A 21,307-nucleotide genomic window follows, 5' to 3' on the forward strand; every position below is an offset into this window, starting at 1 on the left:
TTTTGCTCATGCTGGGTATCGGGTCCTTTGTCCTGGTGAGTTATTGTCTGAGAGTGACTGTTGGTTTGTGTGCTGTTATGAGTCCTAGTGGTCGCAGTAGTCTGGCTGTCAGTTCAGAAATGTTCTTGTTGTATGATAACGTGGCTAGTCCTTTGGGTTGCGGCATGTCCTCATTCCCTTCATTCCCTTATCCCATATCCCTTCATACTCTTAGCAAATAAAGAGAACCTTCCATCCTAATTGTGCATTGACCTTGCCTGAGCCTCAATGGCTCATCTCTGGGGGAGAAAATCCCAGATTTGCTGTAATCACTGTATGAGGAAATGCTTCCTGACATCACCCCTGAACCAGATTGTTCTCATGTTAGGATCTTGACCACCTCTTGTGGACTCTTTTACCTCCATTGACTCTGTAAGCATTCATTAACTATTTTAAACAGCCCCATTAAATTATCCCAAAAGGCAAACAAGTCAGTGCAATTAAATGTTATCATTTAATCCTTTAATCCCTGATATCATTCTCATTCCTTCCCATATTTTGAGAAACAAGGGAACGTCAGATCAAACTGGTAAACAAATAACATTCAGCGTAGCCCCTTACAGCTGTATTTATTTCCTCAATCTCCAGTTGTCTTGCATTAACTCAGTTTTGTGTCTGTTTTTGCTGCACAATGCAGGTGTTCGTTTCACTCACTATTTCACAGTGTGTGGGCATCACTGGCCAGATTGGCATTTCTTCGCCTTCCATGGTTGCAATTGCGAAGGTGGTGGTGAGCTGTCTCTTCCACCTTGGGATTGTGGAGACCCCATGGTGGAGGGAGTTGCAGGGTTTTGACCCAACAATACAGAAGGCATGGCGATATATGGTGAGTGGCTTGGAGGGGACCGTGAAGGTGGTGGTGTTCCTAATTGATAGAGGTTGTGGGCTTGGAAGATGCTGTTGAAGGAGCCTTGATAAGTTGTGTCTTGCAGATAGTACACACTGCTGCGAATGTGTGTTGGTGATGGAGAGGGTAAGTGGATAGGGTGCCAATCAAACAGACTGCTTCACACTCAAAGATCTTGAGTTTGTGGGTTGTTGGACAACAGCGAGCTAAACAGTAGAGAGCGCAGTCCTGACTTGTGCCTTGTGAAGGGCCTGGAAGGCACATTTCTGCCTCTGACCTAATCTTGTAACCACTGTATTTATGTGAATAGTCCAGTTCAGCTTCTTTCAATGGTAACTATCCAGGATGGTGATGGTGGGGATATAGTGTGGTAGGAGAATTGACTGTCAAGGGATGCTGGTCACGTGTGCCCTTCATTGAGATGGTCATTGCCTGGCACTTGTGTGGCATGAGTGTTATTTATTGCTTTTGGATGTTATCCAGGTCATGTTGCATTTAGATGTGGACTGCTTCATTATCTGAGGAGTTTTGAGTAGTACTGAACATTGTGCAATCGTCAGCGAACATCCCCACTACTGACCTTATGATGGAGCGAAGGTCATTGATGAAGCAACTGCAGATGGCTAGGCCATGGGCACTACCCTGAGGCACGAGGTTCTTGTGGCACCGTGGTAGTGTCCCTACCTCTTGAAGCCTGTTCCACAGTGGTGCGATAACATCTCTGAACAGGTTGATTAAGAAAGATCTACCCTGAGGAGCTCCTGCAGAGATGTCCTGGAGCTGAGATGAGTGACCTCCAACAGCCACATCCATCTTCCAAAGCGCCAGGTGTGATGCCAACCAGTGGAGAGTTTGCCCCCCTAACACACCCATTGACTCCAGTTCCACTAAGGCTCCATGATGTTTCTGTGCTGTCTTGATGTTAAGGGCTTACACACTCACCTCATTGAAGATTAGAATCCCTCTGCAATGTGGAGCTCCCCATATCAGATATACTGAGGAGACCAACAGCGTTGGCATCTGTCTGTTCCATGTCAGTATTAACCTAAGTCTGTGATTGGGGTTTTTATACCTGGAACGGCTGTCTGTTACTTCTCATCAGATCCCTCTCCCTCGGCCCTAAATCTGGATCAATTCGAACAGCACAGGCTCCATGAAGAAAATTTGGAAAGGAAAAGCTGCTCACGATTAGAGAAGCTTGCTCCTCGTTCTTGTTTTTCTAAATTTTGTTTCAGCGTAAATGCTGTGCTTGCAGCTTAATGGCAATCCTCTTACACTGAATACACTGCTCACTCCTGAGGCTAATGTTCAGCCTCAAATAGAAAGAGCCTTCACAGGGTGTAACTGCTGATCGGATTACTGTGGTGTACTTCACTTTTTCAAACGCTGGTGTGTTAATCAAGTTGCCATGAGATACTGCCCCCTTTTGATTAAAAGAGATCCAGGGGCCAGCATTATGAGACTACATCAACTCTCTGCTGGTCTTGCCAGTGGCAAACTCTTCCTCGGCCACATTCACTGTCGTGAGGATGTGTTGGGTGCTGCGGGCTTGAGTGAATGAAAAGTGTCTCATTAGCTTACAATGCAATGGCTTCACCTTGATATGCTTAATGTTAAGTTTAAAGCAGAGGCTAGGAATATTGTGGCAAGTAACTCTCCTCCTGACTCTCCAAAGCCTGTCCACTATCTACAAGGCACAGGTCAGGAGTGTGATGGAATACTCCCCACTTCTCTGGATGAGTGCAGCCCCAACAACACTCAAGAAGCTCTAAACTATCCAGGACAAACATTCAATCCCTCTACCACCGGCACTCAGTAGCAGCAGTGTGTACTGTCTACAAGATGCACGGCAGAAATTCACCGAAGATCCTCAGACAGCACCTTCCAAACCCACGACCACTTCCACCTAGAAGGACAGCGGCTGCAGGTACATGGGAACGCCACCGCCTTCGACTTCCCCTCCAAAGCACTCGCCATCCTGACTTGGAAATATACCGCTGTTCCTTCAATGTCGCTGGGTCAAAATCCTGGAATTCCCTCCCTCAGCACATGGTGGGTCAACCCATAGCACATGGGCTGTAGCGGTTCAAGATAGCAGCTCACTCCCACCTTCTCAAGGGCAACATGGGACAGGCTTTAATAAATGCTGGTCGGCCAGACATGTCCACGTCCCACAAAATGAATTTTTAAAAATGGTCTGAAATTCTGTTTTCAAAATATAATGGAAGCCTGGCAGCTGCAGGTAATAAATGTGGTTGTTGCCCTGTTTACTTAATGTTAATGAAGTTGTAATGACTGGCTTAATCCGTATTAACATGCATCAGAACTAGAGGGGTAACAAGAACACTGAAAGGAAGGGAGCAAAGGTTAAGGTAACCCATGTGCGCAGCTTGGAGTACTGCTGGGATTTAAAGTGTTGGTAAGTACACCTTCCATGATCGCTTTCGCTAAAGAAATTCTTGCAATTAAGTGCTCATTAAACTGACACTTCAAAACTGAGAACGGTGCTTTTGTGTTTCAGGATAATTAGATGCCACACAATCCATTAAAGAGATGTTACAAATAGTTTCTGTCTCCCACCACTATCCCTGGCAGCTCCCCCCACCCATGGCCCTGGCTGGAACTTGTTTTCCATTAGTTTGAGCAGCGTGATCTCTTGTGTCCTCGATTTATTTACAGCAGAGTTCATTCAAATAAAATGCTTAAGACGATATGCAGAGCTCTGCTGCTCTCTGCTGGTGAGTGAATGTTTTGCATTTAGTGCTCAGTATTCCCAGTTCATGCCACATTTCTTTAGTGGAAGATTTGCCAGAAGTTACACACCAAAAACTTCCGCAGTGGCATCAAGACTAAAGAAATGCAAGAGTGCATCTATCGGGTAAGCAACCGAGGATTGCTGTTCCCTGAAACAAGAGAAGGCTGAGCAATGAATGAGTATGTGGAGGTTTTTTTTAAGATTCTGAAAAGTTCTGGGTGAATCGTTATTTAGTTATGTATTTTTGTTCATGGTAACATTATGGATACTAATCTGGAGATCCCAACTAATGCTCTGAAATAGGATCGAAAGCCTCCAATGGAATTTAAATTAATTATTTAATAAACCCAGACTTGTAGAAATCCTATGGTGATCGTGAAATGACTGGATTCTTATACAAGAACAACAATGGGCTCACGAAAAGCTGAAAGATCTGCAGAGGCTGTAAATCAGAAACAAAAGCTCAGCAGTTCTGGCAACATCTGAGGCGTGGAATCAGAGTTAATATGATCCTTCCTTAAAACAGGCTTATTCATATCATTGAGGGAAGAAGGTCTTGCTACCTTAACCAGGTCTGACCCACAGCAACATGGTTGGCCATTAACAGTTTTCTGAAATGACCTACCAGGTATTCCTTGCTAATACCAGGGCTTGGGATAGCAACAACTTGTCATAATTGCAGCACCAAATCACAGCCAAGGTCCCCAAAACTCCTCCATCCCTGACCCTGGTTATGTCCTGTATCTCTGGCAGGGTGCACCCAGCAGAGTTGGCAACGGTGTGTGCACTCGGGCGGAAGTTGCCTTGGGAATCCTCCGCGGTGACACTGTACACCACGAAACCTCAAGACATCAGGTCAAACACAGCAAAGGAAGCCTCCTGCTGATTAGCAGCTATTGTCTGCTTCATCACCCCATGTTAAACATCATTTCACAAGGGTGCAGAATGTACTCTGGGTGGGGGACATCAATGTCCATCTCCAAGAGTGGTTCGGTAGCTCTATTACTGACTGAGCTTATTAGGTCCTGGAGCATTCAGCTGTTAGTCTAGGCCTACAGCAAGTGCCTGAGGGAACTAAGCCCTTGTCCTCACCAACCTATCTGTAACAGATACACTATTTATACCCGGGTTCAATTCCCGCCTCAGGCGACTGACTGTGGGGAGTTTGCACGTTCTCCCCGTGTCTGCGTGGGTTTCCTCCGGGTGCTCCGGTTTCCTCCCACAGACCAAAAATGTGCAGGTTAGGTGAATTGGCCATGCTAAATTGCCCATAGTGTTAAGTGAAGGGATAAATGTAGGGGAATGGGTCTGGATCAGTTGCGCTCCAACAGGTCGGTGTGGACTTGTTGGGCCGAAGGGCCTGTTTCCACACTGTAAGTAATCTAATCTAATCTAATCTAATCTAATCTTTAGGTCAGAAATGAGATTGTTAATTGATTTTTACACCACGCTCAGAACCATTCCCGACTCCTCAAAAATTGAAGTAGTCCATGTTCATTTGCAGCGAGACGCAGGCAGTGTCCGAGCTTGAGCTGACAAGTCACAAAGAAGCATTGTGTCATACAAATGCGAGGCAATGACCATCTCCAATAAGAGACAATGTAACGTTTGCCTCATGAAATTCAGTGACATTACTATTACTGTATGAAAACCCTGGGGATTTTGAAATTGAATTGACTAAACCATATAGCTGCAAGAGCACATCTGAGATTAAGAATATTGCACTGAATAATCCCCTAAACCTGTCCACTATCTACAAGGTGCAAGTCAGGAGTGTGATGGAATACTCCCCACTTGCCTGGATGGGTGCAGCTCCAACAACATTTGAGAAGCTTGACACCATCCAGGACAAAGTAGCCCGTTTTTGGTTGGCACGTACTATCTTCAACATTCACTCTCTCAACCTCCAAAGTTCACTCCAGCGGCAGTCTGCACCATCTACAAGGTGCACTACAGCAACTCACCAATGCTTCCCTGGCAATGCTGGCACCTTCCAAACCTGCCAGCTTGAATGCTGAGGAGAACAAAGGCAGCAGATACATGAGACTCCATGTACCCCTCCAAACCCCTCACCATTCTGACTTGGAAATTGGTAATGTGACAGTCCACTTTTAGCAACCTGTCTTTATCTTCCTGAAGTATTAATTATATCCACCTTTATTATATTCTCAGGTTTGAATCATGGCAGCCATTGAAATTACACTTTGTACACCCAGGCCCAAGTCACTGATCCATATTAAAAAGAACAGTTGTTCGATAACTGAACCCTGTTAAACACCATTATATACTCATCTCCAGTCTGAAAAACAACTGTTCACCACTCATCTCTGCATTCTGTACCTTGGCCAGATTTGTATCCATTGTCCTTTTAATCCCTTAGGCTTTAATTTTTTTTTGTTTGTTCTAACTTCCGTGAAGAGAATAATGGTGCAGCAGGGCCAGGTAGGCTGTTTGAGGCTGTGAGAGCATTGCTTGGTATTGCTAAAGGCGAGGTTTCACCCCCAGATATTTGTTACAGATGAGGAACTGCGCACACGCACACACACGCGCACACACACACACACACACACACACACACACACACACACACACACACACACACACGTGTACACACACACACACACACACACACACACACACGAGGTTGATTGATTTCTGGAGACGCAGGCTGCACTCACTTGAGCCTTCTAGTAATCTGTGTCAATTGTTTACGCAATCCTTAAGACAGTGGTTGAAAATTTGCAGGCCTAAAGGAATCGCTCCTGAATCACTGGATATACTTACACGCTGCTTCAGAACAGATATTTGCTGGCCAGGAGTGTAGCCTTTCAGGTGCAATAAATGATTCTCTCCATCTATTCCCGCTGACCTTTCTTTTCAAGACAGGGTTCCTTCATTTTCCTCAGCGTTTCTTCCTCTGAGGCACCGGGCCCAGATTTCCTTACTGGCCTGCCAATGCAGAGTAAGGTATTCCCTGTTATTGCAGCCAGTTTCATTCCACCAGGCAGTATTCCATTGCCCTAACAATAGCTTGAAACGTAGTGTAATGGAAACACAAATGGGAAATGGTTGATGTCCCATCAACATTCTAACTGTGATCACCCTCACAAAATTATTCAAATCCCAAGTTTTTTGGTGGCACTTATTGTCTTTGTTAATCTCTTCCTTTGAGGAGGTGAGGGTGAGTCAATTAGCACCTGGGGAGACCATTTACATTGCAAGTAACTTCCTGGAACCATATCCAAAAACCTTAAAAGAATTGCCTGATTTCTTCTAAGAGTCTTTTTTTTTTGGTAAAGCTGCAGTATTCCATGTTGCTAGTTCACATTCCCCCCTCTGAAGAAGGATATTTGAAATATTGGTGTTACGCTATTGAGAATGTTGTCTCAGCTGGGCTGCTAGTAACCCTAGACAGAGTTCCATCTCTCGATGCAAGGCTAGAACCCTCCCATTATTTCAGCGATACAGAACAAATACAGTCAATGCTGAAAATCTGGGAAGGTGTCAGAAACATTCCCTGTAGCACCATCTGTCAAGTAGGAAGCAACTTTGACCTTTCATCTGAACTGGGGAAAGTTAGAAATATGATAGGTTTCAAGGAAGGACAGTTAGATTCTGTAGTGATTGGGACCAGGTGGATCTCAGTGATTGAGTTCCTTGATTGGGGCTGCTACCCTGGGGCTAATCAAGGAGCTCTGGCTGACAGATATAAACAGACGATACAGAAAGTCTCCTCAGTCTAGGAACTAGCTCTGAGCTGGCTGCTTAGAGCACATGTACTGCATACATGTAAATAAAGAGTGCTTTGGTGATGGGACACTGGCCTCTGCGGTTATTTCAGATTCTTGACCGGCAAGGGAGTCAAAGTTTAACAGGGATAGACAGGAGTGAGGAGTTGTGTCCACAGTTAGGTCAGCCGTGATCTTACCGAATGCAGGTTTGGGGGGCCAAATGGTCTACTCCATATCCAAGGTTATATGTTTGTAACAAGAAAATAAGGCAAAGTTTATGATGCAGAGGTGGTGGGTGCGATTGAATATCAAAAGGTTTCATAGCGTAAGACCAAAGAACGTGCCAGTGAGATAAGTGGAAAGATCTCACACCGTGTCCAGAGGAGGTGTGATTGGCAGGATCCTGAACAGCTGAGGACTGAGGGCAAACAATTGAATTTACCGGGGCCTGGAAATTCAGGGTCAGGCTTGTAGACTGAGTGGAGGCATTCCATAGAGAATTGAGGTGGTCAATCTCAGTCTCGAGGAGACCATTTTGTGAGCAGCAAATACAGTGAACTCTGTTGAAAGGAGTTCACGTCAGTCACTGTAACATCTGAACAAAGTGCCTGGGGCTTTGGCTGGTGAGAAAAGAAGAGGTGTAAGCGTTGATGTTCCTGTAGTTGCATAGAATGCTGCCGTGGAGAGAGAGGGTTATGGAGGAAATGGTCCTTTTAGATGTTGAAAGTTGGGGGAGGAGGGGGTGGTGGGCACAACATGTCTCATGCTGAAAGTGGAAGCTTGGAAATTAGAAGATTAAATGGAATTATATTTATGGGAAGGAGGTACGGAAGTGAGGGCAGATGCTTAAAGGATTGTCGGACTTTCTCATCTCAAATGATTTTGTAGTTGAATTGATTCATGCAAGTGCTATTTGAAGCAATTTTGCTAAATTTTGTTTTGCCTGTGATTTTCTCATCTGCAACTTTGCCCTCTGTACATATCATATTTCACACTCCATTCCATGTCACCTTTTGACTCAGTGATGTCGAATGATCTGATCATGGCTGTTATCCATTGATTTTGCTGTGAAACAGAATGCAGAAGCAGCCTCATTCAAGGTAGTCATTACCGACTCCCGCAGAGCATGAAAACACCTCAGAGGTTGCCCAGAGCATATTGTACACATGGTCAATCAAAGTACTAAAAATGTACCAGCACCTTTCTGCTAACGATGTAAGAGCAAATTACTGCGGCTACTATAATCTCTACTGAAAACAAAAAAATCACAGTAGGTCAGGCAGCATTCACGGAGAGACAGCAAGCTAACATTTCAAGTCTAGATTACTCCTCTTCATCTAGACTCAATGTTAGTTTGCTCTCTCTCCATGGATGCTGTCCGGCCACTGTGATTTCCAGCACTTTTTGTTTTCAGTTGCTCTCTGCATAGTGTTTTCTCTCAACAGTACGTTAAAGACTCAAATACTCCCCATGTTACATCCTTCAGAATTTCCCCATGAAGAATGGATTGAGTTTGTGAATGAGTAACTTCCCCTGTCCCCTCCCCCCTAGCAACAAGTACGCTAACTTTGTAACATGACCTTGTAAAAGTGCAATCAGTTGAACTACATCACTGACAATTTCAGGCTGTCTGTCCATGTCTGTGGCAAACCTTTTCTACATCTGCACCACATGTTCTCTGCCTCATCTCACTGTCTCCGTTACCGGCAATATTCCAAGCTGTAAGGGTTATTTGCTGTTTTGATCCGCAGTACACAAGTCGAATGAGTCAAGTATGCAGATAATAAGTGGGTTTAAGTTCTTTGCAAGGTCAGCCACAGTCAAGCGAGCAAGGATTTATCAAATCACGTTGTCATTTGACTGTAAAGACTGTCCTACACACATCCAAGAAGTGATCAAAACAAGCTATTATTTCCAGTACGTGGGACTTGGAAGGCAGCTCACCAGCATCAAGTGGAAGTACAAGGCACCCCATCAGGGCAGGAGATATCAGCTCTCGGGGAGGGTACAGTGTATACACTGTGGGATGATAGTCTGATTGTAGGACAGCTTTCCCTTGGCACTGCCCACATCCAATCCTCAACGGGCTAATCTCACTCCACCATCTGACAGCTAACGTATTATGTTACTGAAATGATGTTTAGTATTGTTGGAGGTGTTTAGTGTTTATTGGGAGGGATTGTACGCAGCAATGTCATGTCAAGAGCAAGTTGTAACTATCTTAAAGAACCTTGCAGGGTGTAGGGGTGAAAGGAAGTATTCATTTTCAGCCCGCTCGTTACATGAGCTCAGGGGTTTGAGTGGAAAGAGACTGCTGCCCAGGGTGTAAAGGATTTTATTTGGCTCTGATGCCTCTTCCTGTGTCCATTGTCACCAAAATGAGTGACTGGCCTCGAGATCAGTGACTTCAGAAGCAGTTTGAATTCGGTGTTTTGTGCAAGTTATCAGCTTTTTATGAATGGCTCCATCAGTGTTGGGAGGTGCTGGGCTCCTGAAAGGGTTTTTAGGTCCAATAATAAAAGGAACACATTAAGATTCAGTGCAATAGCTGTTGCCTTCTTCCATGGACTGCTAGGTGTTATAGTAAATATATTGTTACCATTTTTAGGATTTGGATGTAAAATGGAGGCAGACATATTTTACTCTGTTCTCATATCTTGGCTGCAGCTGGTAATAAATTGATTGTCTCCACCTATTTTCACAAGGATTGACTCTTTGTTTAAAAAATGTGTCAATCTTGGATTGTCCCAAACCTGAAACTAGTCGAATCTCTAATACGGTAACGGAGCTTCTCCCTTTCCAGGACACCCGAGCGGATGGGTAACCGTGAGGAATGAGCAGGCAGTTGGGAATGCTGGTCTCTCACTCTCTTGTCCCAGCTGCCTGAACCTATTCATGGTCAGGTCCAGGAGCAGACCCATGAGGAGGTCCTTGAACTTGTGTGCCCAAAGGTCAGCATGAGGCTGAAGTGCGGCAAAGTATTCAACAAGAGGCTCCTTTAAATAACAAAACAGCGAGGGTGCATCGGCTCCACAGCTCCATTGAAATCGCAGCTGGCCTGAGTGTGAAACCCGTGAATCTATCGGAGTGGGGGACATGCCAATCCACCAAGTCCCCAGTGGAAAGTGGGGGGACTCCAGCGTAAAGACCACAGTCCTCAGCCATCAGACAGTAATAGAAAGCAGCCCTGGTCAATCCGGGTATTGGGTGAATGTGAACTCTGCTGACAGGAAACCATTCTGTGACACTCGGGGAAGACAGAGGGAATTTTGTGAAACCTTGAGCCAATGTGAAACTCCGTTCAAGTGAAGGTACTGTCCCCTCATGCCAGTGCCTCCCCAAGGACTGACCATGCCATGGAGGTTGAGTGGCACTGTTTCAAGGGGGTGGGTGGCATCGACTGAGAGCTGGGCAGCAAGCTGGTCCCTGCAGTATCTTCCATCCCAGTTATCTGAAACCCTCCCTTCCCCCCCCCCCCCCCCCCCCCCCCCCCCACAAACGTCTCTGACCCCGGTCACTACGAAAGCCATGGTCGTCTTCTCTGCCAGTCTCTGAACCAGCAGAGGGGAAGGTGTAGTGTCCTGAGCAGTGGCTCTCTGCTGATACTTGCTCACTCACTGGTGCCAGGGGAGAGCTGTAGCACAGGTCAACCACACTGAAGGCCCTCCCAGTCTGTAAACAGGAGTTGGGCCTGGTGATTCAGGTGGTGTGTGCGGCAGAAGAAATATCGATATCGGTTGGGGAGGCTCACCATGAAGGTATCGCTGCCAGGACACCCTGTCTAATCCAGAAGGACCTGGACCTTAGCAAAACCTCAGTAAAATCCTTCATTCCCAGAGAAAATCGACAAGGAACTTCGGGACTTTTTGTGACAAAGCCCAGGGCGGGGTCAGAGGGACCATCTGATCGCACCAATGTTGTAGTGGCCAGTTGGTTTGTGACCGAATCCAGTCCCCTTTAGGACAGCACTGGGAGCAATCCTGTGCAGTATCCTAGGAGAATGGTGACTTTGGTTTCCAGCTCTTACCAGTTCTCCGGTCAGGTTTCCTTAGCTCGCTAAGTGAGACTCCCAGAGAGAGAGGAGGTAGGCATTGCTCCAGGTTAACACACTAAGCTCTTCCGGTAGGGAGTCTGCTCACCAGTCAAAGTTAGGTGTCTGGAACATTTTTCCCATTCGATTCTGGAATGGGACATGGGAGAATATACTTCCTGGTGCATAGGACCAGTGGCTGTCCGAACCTCCTCAGAGTAACCCACCCAGACCCATTGCCCTACCCTATTACTTGACATTTACTCATGACTAATGCATCTAAATTACACATCTGTGAACACCACGGGCAATTTTAGCAAGGCCAGTTCGCCTAACCTGCACATCTCTTGATTGTGGGAGGAAACCCATGCAGACACAGGGAGAATGTGCAAACTCCACACACAGAGTTGCCCGAGGCAGTATTCGAACCCGGGTCCTTGGTGCTGTGAGGCAAAAGTGTTAACCACTGAGCCACCATACCGCCCAAGACACAAGGGGCACGTCACCAGGCCAAGCTGAGAGGAATACGTCCAGGACCATCTAGCACAGAACCAAACCGACCAACCTTATCTTAACAGGCCCTGGGTGTTTCTCCATGCGAGAGAATACAGAGGGCCTGAAAAGGAGCCGCCCTAATGCACTCCTCTTCTGAAGTGAAGGGAACCATTAACTGTAATCAGTTTACAGAAAGTGGATCTGGGTGGCAGATACTTCCTCGGACCTGACTGCTCTCAGACTGTCATCATCCACCTTGCTGGATGTTTTCACCTTGATCGAGGGACAAGGAGGCGCTAGAAAACAAGGCCTTTGGGAAAGATGGATCCGGGCCTGGACCAGATGATCATCAGTTCTCCAATCTGAGACTGTATAGGACCAATCAGGATTGATGTTCTCTTCTAGCATGAAGCAAAGGCGAGAAGACAGTACCTTGGTGAAGATCTTACTGTCTGTGTTGAGGATAGACACGGAGTCTCAATTCTTTAGGAGGAGACTATCCCCCAATGGGGTTATTGATGGCCCTATGCTGAGAAAAGGGAATGTGTCTGGCAATTAAACATTCCTTCAGGACCCATGTGAAAATTCTATCAACATTAACAGCTCAATCACAACTACAGGTATTTTCAAGTCAACCACTTCAGAGATGTTGTTATATACCTCTGGAGCAGGTGGGACTTCAGCCAGGGTCTCTTGGATCAGAGGTAGAGACTCTACCTCTGCACCTCAGGAAGCCCTTGACCCTGACTACATTTACTTACAATTAGTTATTTCACAACAGCAGTTTGCCTTGTTACCTTTAGCTTCGAGGCATTTAACATCTGATTAGTGTAATTAGATACTGATAGAGACATTGTAAATAAGTGCTTTTTAGGCAGATTCACAGCTCCATGATGTCCAGCTCAGAGCATCACTCCCACAGGGAAAACATAGCCATTTCCCACTCAGTGGCAAAACTCAGAAACTCTTCCTGGTAACTGTCCTGAATCACTTCCAGTTGCCTGTATTTTGTTTAGTGGGGTTCATTGTTGTTCTATGCACTGGTTATTCACAACCTGAAAGCAGCCACGGATTAAACTGAAATTGTTTTAAATAGGCCTGGCACTGACAGCTAACGTAGCCGCCGAAGTACGTGTGTGTTATATTAGAGTAAGAATCCTTAGGCAGTCGATTTCTAAAGCCTGGCTCAATTAATGAGTAATTTAGAACGATAACTGTTTGACTCATTGCAGATATTCTCCAAGGACAGCTCTGATTAAATGTTTGCTTTGTAATAAAATTGACAGATTCCACATTATTATTATTCCGCTGTGGCCTTATCTGTTAGTTGTAGCCCTAAATTAAGATTGCCTTACATTCTCATTAGTGTTTTGAGGGTAACTCGTTTAGACAGCAGAATTTTCCTTTCCTCCAGTAATCTGTCCTTGCCTTCTCTCAGGAAGGTGTCTCCAAACTGGGACAATCTCAAGGTGGAGTCTCTTCCTCTACTGTGCCCCTACACAGCGAGTGTAGGCTCATTGTCTGACTGTAGCGTGAGGATTATTTTCAAGTCTTCCATTAAACATTCAGTTGTACATCCTGTTTGCTTTGGAGACTGGAATACTTCAGAACATAGACTGTCAAGTGTAGCTCAGTTAGGAGCACTGTCAGCCATTTCTCCTTGTTTCCCCCACATTTTCCCCATTTTATTTTCAATCTAAAGCTTCCCCATTCTTGACCCCTCCAATAGAGATACTCAAGCAGTCTGGTAGCATCTGTAGAGAGAGAAACCAAGTTAGTGTTTGAAGTTGAATATGACTCTTCTCTGGAGCAGTTTATTGCAGGAACCAGAGAGCAAAGAAAATTTACAGCCCAGGAACATGCCCTTCAGCCCTCCAAGCCTGAACCGATCCAAAGCCACTGTCAAAACCTATCACCCAAATCCTCAGTATCTGTATCCCTCTGCTCCCCACCTACTCGTGCATCTGTCCAGGCACACTTTAAATGAATGTACCATGCCTGCCTCTGCTACCTCTGCTGGTAACGTGTTCCAGGCACCCTCTGTGTGAAGTACTTTCCACATGTTCCCCCTTGAGCATGTGACTTCTCGTTTTTGAATCCCTCGCCCTGGGAAAAAGCTTATTTCCAGCCACCCTGTGTATACCCTTCATGATTTTGTAGACCTCAATCAGGTCCCACCTCTCAATCTCCTTTTTTTCTAATGAAAACAATCCTAATCTACTCAACCTCTCTTCATAGCTAGCACCTTCCATACCAGGCCACATCCTCGTAAAGCTTCTTTGCACCCTCTCCAAAGCGTCCACATCCTTTTGGTAATGTGGCAACCAGAACTGTACACAGTATTCTAAAGGTGGCCAAACCAAGTCTATTACAATTTTAACATATGATCTGCCAGCTCTTATACTCAATCCCACATCCGATGAAGGCAAGCATACCATTTGCCTTCTTGACCACTCTATCCACCTGTGCAGCAACCTTCAAGGTACAATGGACCTGCACTCCCAGATCTCTCTGCTCATCAAGTTTTCCCAAGGCTCTTCCAATTACAGTATATTTCGATCTAGAATTAGACTTCCCAAAATGCATCACCTCACAATTGCCTGGATTGAACTGCATCTGCCGCTTTTCCGCCCAACTCTCCAGTCTATCTATATTCTCTTGTATTCTTTGACAGTCCCTTATGCTTTCTGCTACTCCATCAATCTTGATGTCATCCACAAACTTACTGATCAGAACAACAGTGGCCCCAACACTGACCCCTGTGGAACACCACTGGTCACCTTTCTCCATTTCGGGAAACTCCCTTCAATTACTACTCTCTATCTCCTGTTGCTCAATCAGTTCTTTATCCACCTAGCTAGAACACCATGCACACCATGCAACTTCACTTTCTCCATTACTTTACCATGGGGAACATTATCAAACGTGGTGGGCTTTTGCCTGAAACGTCGATTTCGCTGCTCGTTGGATGCTGCCTGAACTGCTGTGCTCTTCCAGCACCACTAATCCAACATTATCAAATGCCTTACTGAAGTCCATGTATATGACATATAAGCCCTTCCTTCATCTATCAACTTGGTCACACCCTCAAAGAGCTCTATTAAGTTGGTAAGGCACCAACTCCCCAGCACAAATCCATGTTGCCTATCACTAATAAGCCTATTCGTTTCCAAATATAAATGGATTTTATCCCTCGGTACCTTCTCCAGCAACTTTCCCACCACTGACGTCAGGGTCACTAGTCTGTAGTTACCTGGAACATCCCTGCTACCCTTCTTGAACAGGGGGACAACATGAGCAACCCTGCAATCCTCTGGCACTTCACCTGTGTTTAAGGAAGTTACAAAGACGTCTGTCAGGCCCCCAGCTGTTTCCCCTCTTGCCTCCTTCAGCAACTCCTCCCATCTGGTCCTGGAGATTTGTTCACTTTAATATCCTTTAGCCTTCCCAAAAAATCTCCTGATGTCAATGTAATCCAGACTAAACAAACTTCAATCTCTAATCTCAACATTCATCATGTCCCACTCCTCAGTGAACACTGATGCAAAGTAATCATTGAGAATCTCACATATTTTGTCAGGTTGGACACAAAACCTTCCTTCCTTATCCTTTAATGGACCAACCCTTTCTCTAGTTACCCTCTTGGTGCTTATATATGAATTAAAGGCCTTGGGATTCTACTTAATTCTCCTCACTAAAGTTATTTCACGGCCCCTTTTAGCCCGCTTGATTCTTCATTTAAGATTGGTCCTACTCTCCCGATATTCCTCCAAGGACCGTTCTGTTCTTAGCTGCCTGGACCTTATGTAGACTTCCCTTTTCCTCTTGGCTAGTCGCACAATTTCTCCTGTCATCCATGGTTCATGAATCTTGTTTTCAAAGGGACATGCTTATCGTGCACTACCTTTAACCTATCTTTCAAAGCTTCCCATGTATCAAATGTGGACTTCCCTTCAAATAGCTGCTTCCAATCCACATTTCCCACCTCCTCTTGAATTTTGATATAATTGGCCTTGACCCAGTTTAGTACTCTTCTTTTAGGACCGCTCTTATCTTTGTCTACGAGTATTCTATTCTTTATGTCCTATCTTCCCTAAATTACAACAATGGCATCACATCAGAACACTTTCATTGCCTGTAAAGCACTTGGGGCGTCCTGAGGGCATGAACAGTGTTTTTGAAAGGCAAGTCTATCTTCTCTTTAGAACATAGAACACAGAACAGGCCCTTCGGCCCACAATGTTGTGCCGAACATTTGTCCTAGCTTAAGCACCTATCCATGTACCTATCCAATTGCCGCTTAAAGGTCACCAATGATTCTGACTCTGCCACTCCCACAGGCATCGCATGCCATGCCCCCACCACTCTCTGGGTAACGAACCTACCCCTGACATCCCCCCCTATACCTTCCACCCTTCACCTTAAATTTATGTCCCCTTGTAACACTCTGACACTTTAGACACTATTTTATGCGGCCCAGCCACTTGTCTGCAGAACATTACAAGGTGCCTAGCCCAAGGTGACTGAAAGAGACATGGACAAAAGATATCTTAGGTAAAAAAGGATTGTTTTTTCTAATTGAAAGTTTGATTTGATTTCCAGCTGAAGAATTACAATAGCAGATTATGGATGGTTGTGGGACTTGGAGGAGCAGAATCCTAGAAGGCAGCTGTTTGGCATGGACTGATGTGAAGAAGCTTAAAAATAAATGAAGCTTTATTAATTTGACTGTAGATGAGTGGAGCAGATTCTCCATAAAAACAACCAGTGCTGAGGTGGATAACTCTTTAAAATGGTGCTGGATAAATATGTATTTGAAAATAAGAATGGTTGTTATTAATTATAGACTAAGTGCATGGGGAAGTGACAGTTTTAGCTGTTAATCAGTAGCCCAATTTTAAATAATAGACATGTGCAAAGGACTGTATATTCTTTGAGAATTAGGGGTATGAAAACAGTATTTAATTGATTGGAATATGACAGATACATATTTTACGAACTAGGAATTACTATCTATAATCTTTAAATGCTATCCCTTTTTAAATATCCCCCATCTTTTTCACGTAAAGACGCAGCAAACAGACGATATATTACGAGTGGGAAATGAAAAAGAAACTAAATTCATTAATACCAGTCCAAACCACGGATTTCAATAAAAGTTGTTTTCTTTTCATCTGTTTAAACCTTTAATGATGGGCACCTCCTCAGGAGTCAATCTATACAATGCCGTCAAGCAATTGTCCCCTAGTTCCGAACACTTTGATCCCATTTAGTATGCTTTTGCTTCCAAGAAAAGGCAACACTATATACAATTCATTATGTGCTCAAGTAAACATGATTTGTAAAACCACACTATCTGTTTACAGCCTCCTTGGTTTAAAGCAGTATATCTCACGGTTTAAGTCCATCATCCAAAATCCAAAGAAACTTTAAGAAAGGCTCGAAGGCAAATTGTGATTGTTCATGATGCAGACCGACATGTGAGGATGTATTTTGCACTATTTTAGCAATAAAGCAGACACTATATTAAAGGAGTGATGGGTCCTTTATGCTCCCAGATTTCACAAAAATTCGTATACATGGAAGGTGCGCCGCTAAATTAACAGAAATATTTTCTGGATGTTAAAGACATGAAGGGATGTGGGGATAATGCAGGAAAATGGTGTTGAGCTGGTCGATCAATGATGATCCAAGCTGACTGGCTTACCCTTGCTCCTACTTCCATTGTTTCGAGCAATGACGGTGAGGATTCTTTTTTTTTTCAAAAAAAAACTTTTCCAGGTGGGAATGTATCTGACAATCCACAACCTTCACGCCAAGCTGATGACGCCGACCAGTGAGAAACCAAGCATCAGCCTGGACCCTGTGCCAGAGATGGGATTCCACCTTCACGGAGGAACTTCCTATGGGCGAGGTATCACAATAATGCCGGCAGACTGCAGCGCCGTTCAGCAGCTCAAGCGGTAAGTAGCACTGGAGCAGAAACAGTTCACACTGTAAGAGACATAAAGCTTGCCACCCTCTGCCAGAAGTCAGCTCCTGGAGTGCAAGGGTTAACAGGTCAGTGAAAGCAGGCCCTGCTCCAAGAGCAGAGGCAAAACGTTCTGACAGGGAAGTCACGAGTCCATTTGAAAGATTGTAATGGGGAAATTAGAGAAAGCTCTCATGCCTTTCATCTGAATAGCAGAATAGTACAGTTCTGGAAGAGGTCCATCATTGCATGTAATGGCAGTTTGAAAGAGCTATTTAATCAGTCACGCTCCACCTCATTCCTCATAGCAAACACTGATTGGTTTTTTTTTGTTGGAAGTTGCTGTTGAACCAATTCTAGATCACCAGAACTTGCTACATTTTTTAAAAATAAAAAGACTTTCCTCATCTTCCCCTAGTTCTTTAATTCTGTGTCATCCAGTTCCTTGGCCAATTTCCTCATGCTGGTTACTGGGAGGCAGAAGAGGATGAGATATTCCTGTACTCACGGCACACTTACATTGATGAGTTCGTTTGAACAACTTTCCTGAGATTTTCTTTCAGACAGTGCAGGCCAGTTCCTGAGGCCAGCACCAGCTCTCCCACTGCTGTTGGATCCCTTCTCCACTGAGAGCATTGTGACTCGAGGTGTTGCTGTCTGTATGCCCCCCCAGAAACCAGATAGCATGATATTGGACTGATAATTAAAAGTGTGGTCAATGTGGGAGATTTTAAGAAGCATCTTAAAGGAAGAGAGAGAGAGAGCCAGCGGGGAGAAATTCCAAAGCTCGGTGCTGAAAGGACTGACAGCGAGTCAGCAATCATCGAGATTAGCGAGGTTAAGAAGAATTGGGGAATAAGACAATGTTTTGCTTTTTTTCAGTAATCTGCTGTGTTTTATATGCAGGATGATGGTGTCCCTGTCACTCAAAAGAGCCATTGTCTTAAGGTGAAAAGGTTTACAGACAGATTTAAGGCAGCAGCTCCAGTAAACTACTTCCTCACACCATGAGTGGAGTCATAGAAACATACAGCATAGAAACTGACCCTTCAGCCCACCATGTCTGTGCTGACTGAAAAAAAACGCCAAACTACACTAATCCCGAACTGCACTTGGGATTCATAGGCTACTGTACCCTGGTATTTTAAGCACTCCTCTTTAAGTGCCTGTTAAATGTCGTGAGAGTACCTACTCAGGCACTCTGCCACCCTCTTAGGCAACATAGAGTCATAGAGTCGTTCCATATTTCTACAGTCCTCTGGGTGAAAAAAATGTTTCTCTAAACCACTCACCTTAAACGTATCCTCTGGCCTTAGACCTGCCTATTATAGGGAAAGATTCTAATGATATACTGTGTGCTAGCCCTCAGCCACCTCTGCTCCAAGGAGAATAAACCCAGCGTATCCAGACTCCCCTCAGATCTGAGACCTTCCATCCCAGGCAACATCCTGGTGAATCTTCTCTGCACCCTCTCCAGTGCATTGACATTCTTCCGATGTTGAGGCCACCAGAGCCACACTCCGTATTCCGAGTATGGCCTCACCAGTGTTTTATAAAGATATTACAAGTTTTATAAAGTTGCAACTCTGGAGTCGCCAAAGTTATTACCACATAACCCATAAACAGCATACACTTTCAAAATATCAGCCTTCAGGTGTAGCGGAAGTTCCATTTCCTTACTGATTGTCTGCAGTTTACACAAAGGGCATTGATGTCTGAAGTCATAGAGATATTCAGCACAGAAACTGACCTCTTGGTCCAACTTGCCTAGGTTGAACAGATATCCTTTTAAATCTAATCCCATTTGCCAGCATTTGGCCCACATCCCTCTAAACCCTTCCTATTCAGATACCCACCCAGATGCCTTTTAAATGTTGTAATTGTACCAGCCTCCTCCATTCCATTGGCAGCTCATTCCATACACACACCACCCTCTGCCCCAGCCTATTCCACCTCTCCCTATAGCTCAACTCCCTGGCAATATCCTCGTAAATCTTTCTGAACCCTTTCAAGTTTCACAACATCCTTCCTGTGGCAGGGAGACCAGAATTGCGCACACTATTCCAAAAGTAACCCAACCAATGTCCTGTACAGCCGCAACATGACCTCCTAACTCCTAAGATCAATACATTGACCAATAAAGAAAAGCATACCAAATGCCTTTTTCAATATCCTATCTACCTGCAACTCCACTTTCAAGGATCTATTAACCTGTACTCCAAGATCTTTCTATTCAGCAACACTTCCCAGGACCTTACCATTTAGTATATAAGCCCTGATCTGATTTGCTTTTCCAAAATGCTGCACCTCACATGTATCTAAATTAAACTCCATCTGCCACTCCTCAGCCCATTGGCCCATCTGATCAAGATCCCATTGTACTCTGGAGGTAGCCTCCTTTACTGTCCATTGCATCTCCAATTTTGATGTCATCTGCAAGCTTACTAACCATACCTCCAATATTCACCTCCAAATCATTTATATAAATGACAAGAGACACTGATCCTTGTGGCACACCACTGGTCACAGTCACACATCATTTTTTTGCTGTCCTAGTCATAATAAACTTAACTTCATATTTCTATAAACAGGTGTGATATTCCCAGGGATATTTGTTTCTTTCAGGTCTTTAGAATCTGCTCTGTCTGCAGACCAAGATAGTCTGGGAGATCTTTCGCTGCTAGACATTCTTAACACTTCAAAAAGACCATCAGGTAGGAACATTAGACTCTGTAATATGCTCTTTACCTCTGACCTTGGTCAAAGACTCCAGGCATCGGTAAACTGGAGAAACAAGATGAGTTTAGACTAAGTGGATCATCATGGGAGGTTCACCTTGTATGTGACTGAATCTATGTCAGGACCGACATTGGCGTAGTCTAGAGAGCCAGGTGAATTTTTTGGGGACTTGGGTTCAGAACCCAGGCTGGTAGCTAGTGCAGTCTGACAGCAGTTAACAAATCTGCAGTATGTAACTAGTCTCAGTAATAGTCATGGGAACTGTTGCTGACTGTGGTAAAAACCAATCTTTTCACTGATGTCCTTTAGGGAAGGAAATCTGTCACCCCTACCTGGACTGGCCTACATGTGACTCCTATATGATTGACTCTTAACTGCCCTTTGAAATGGCTGTCAATCCATTCAGTTCAAAGGCTGTTAGGGAGGGACAATAAATGCCAGCTTTATCAGCAATATCCCCATCCCATGAAAGACATACTTTGACATTGACTCATGGCTTATTCATGGAGAAAGTGAGGACTGCAGATGCTGGAGATTCGAATCAAGATTAGAGTGGTTACTGAAAAAGCACAGCAGATCAGGCAGCATCCGAAGAGCAGGAAAATCGACATTTCGGGCAGGAGCCTTTCATCAGGAAACATCAGGTTTCTTCATATCTTGCTGTGTAACAACCATGTTCCCACAGTCCGATGTCAGAGAC

The 21,307-nt window shown here is 44.7% G+C and overlaps 1 protein-coding gene across 3 annotated transcripts in view; it reads left to right on the forward strand.

Moving 5' to 3' along the window:
• pot1 (protection of telomeres 1 homolog) overlaps positions 1-21,307 on the forward strand; it is a 331,735-nt gene that overhangs the window by 275,150 nt on the left and 35,278 nt on the right. For all 3 annotated transcript variants that reach the window (XM_072552655.1, XM_072552656.1, XM_072552657.1), the window contains exons 11-12: positions 17,679-17,860; positions 20,494-20,582. In XM_072552655.1, the coding sequence (XP_072408756.1) occupies positions 17,679-17,860; positions 20,494-20,582 (271 nt within the window). The remainder of the gene's footprint in view (positions 1-17,678; positions 17,861-20,493; positions 20,583-21,307) is intronic.

The sequence above is a fragment of the Chiloscyllium punctatum genome, chromosome 32 (genome assembly GCF_047496795.1).
Source record: "Chiloscyllium punctatum isolate Juve2018m chromosome 32, sChiPun1.3, whole genome shotgun sequence".
Classification (NCBI taxonomy): domain Eukaryota; kingdom Metazoa; phylum Chordata; class Chondrichthyes; order Orectolobiformes; family Hemiscylliidae; genus Chiloscyllium; species Chiloscyllium punctatum.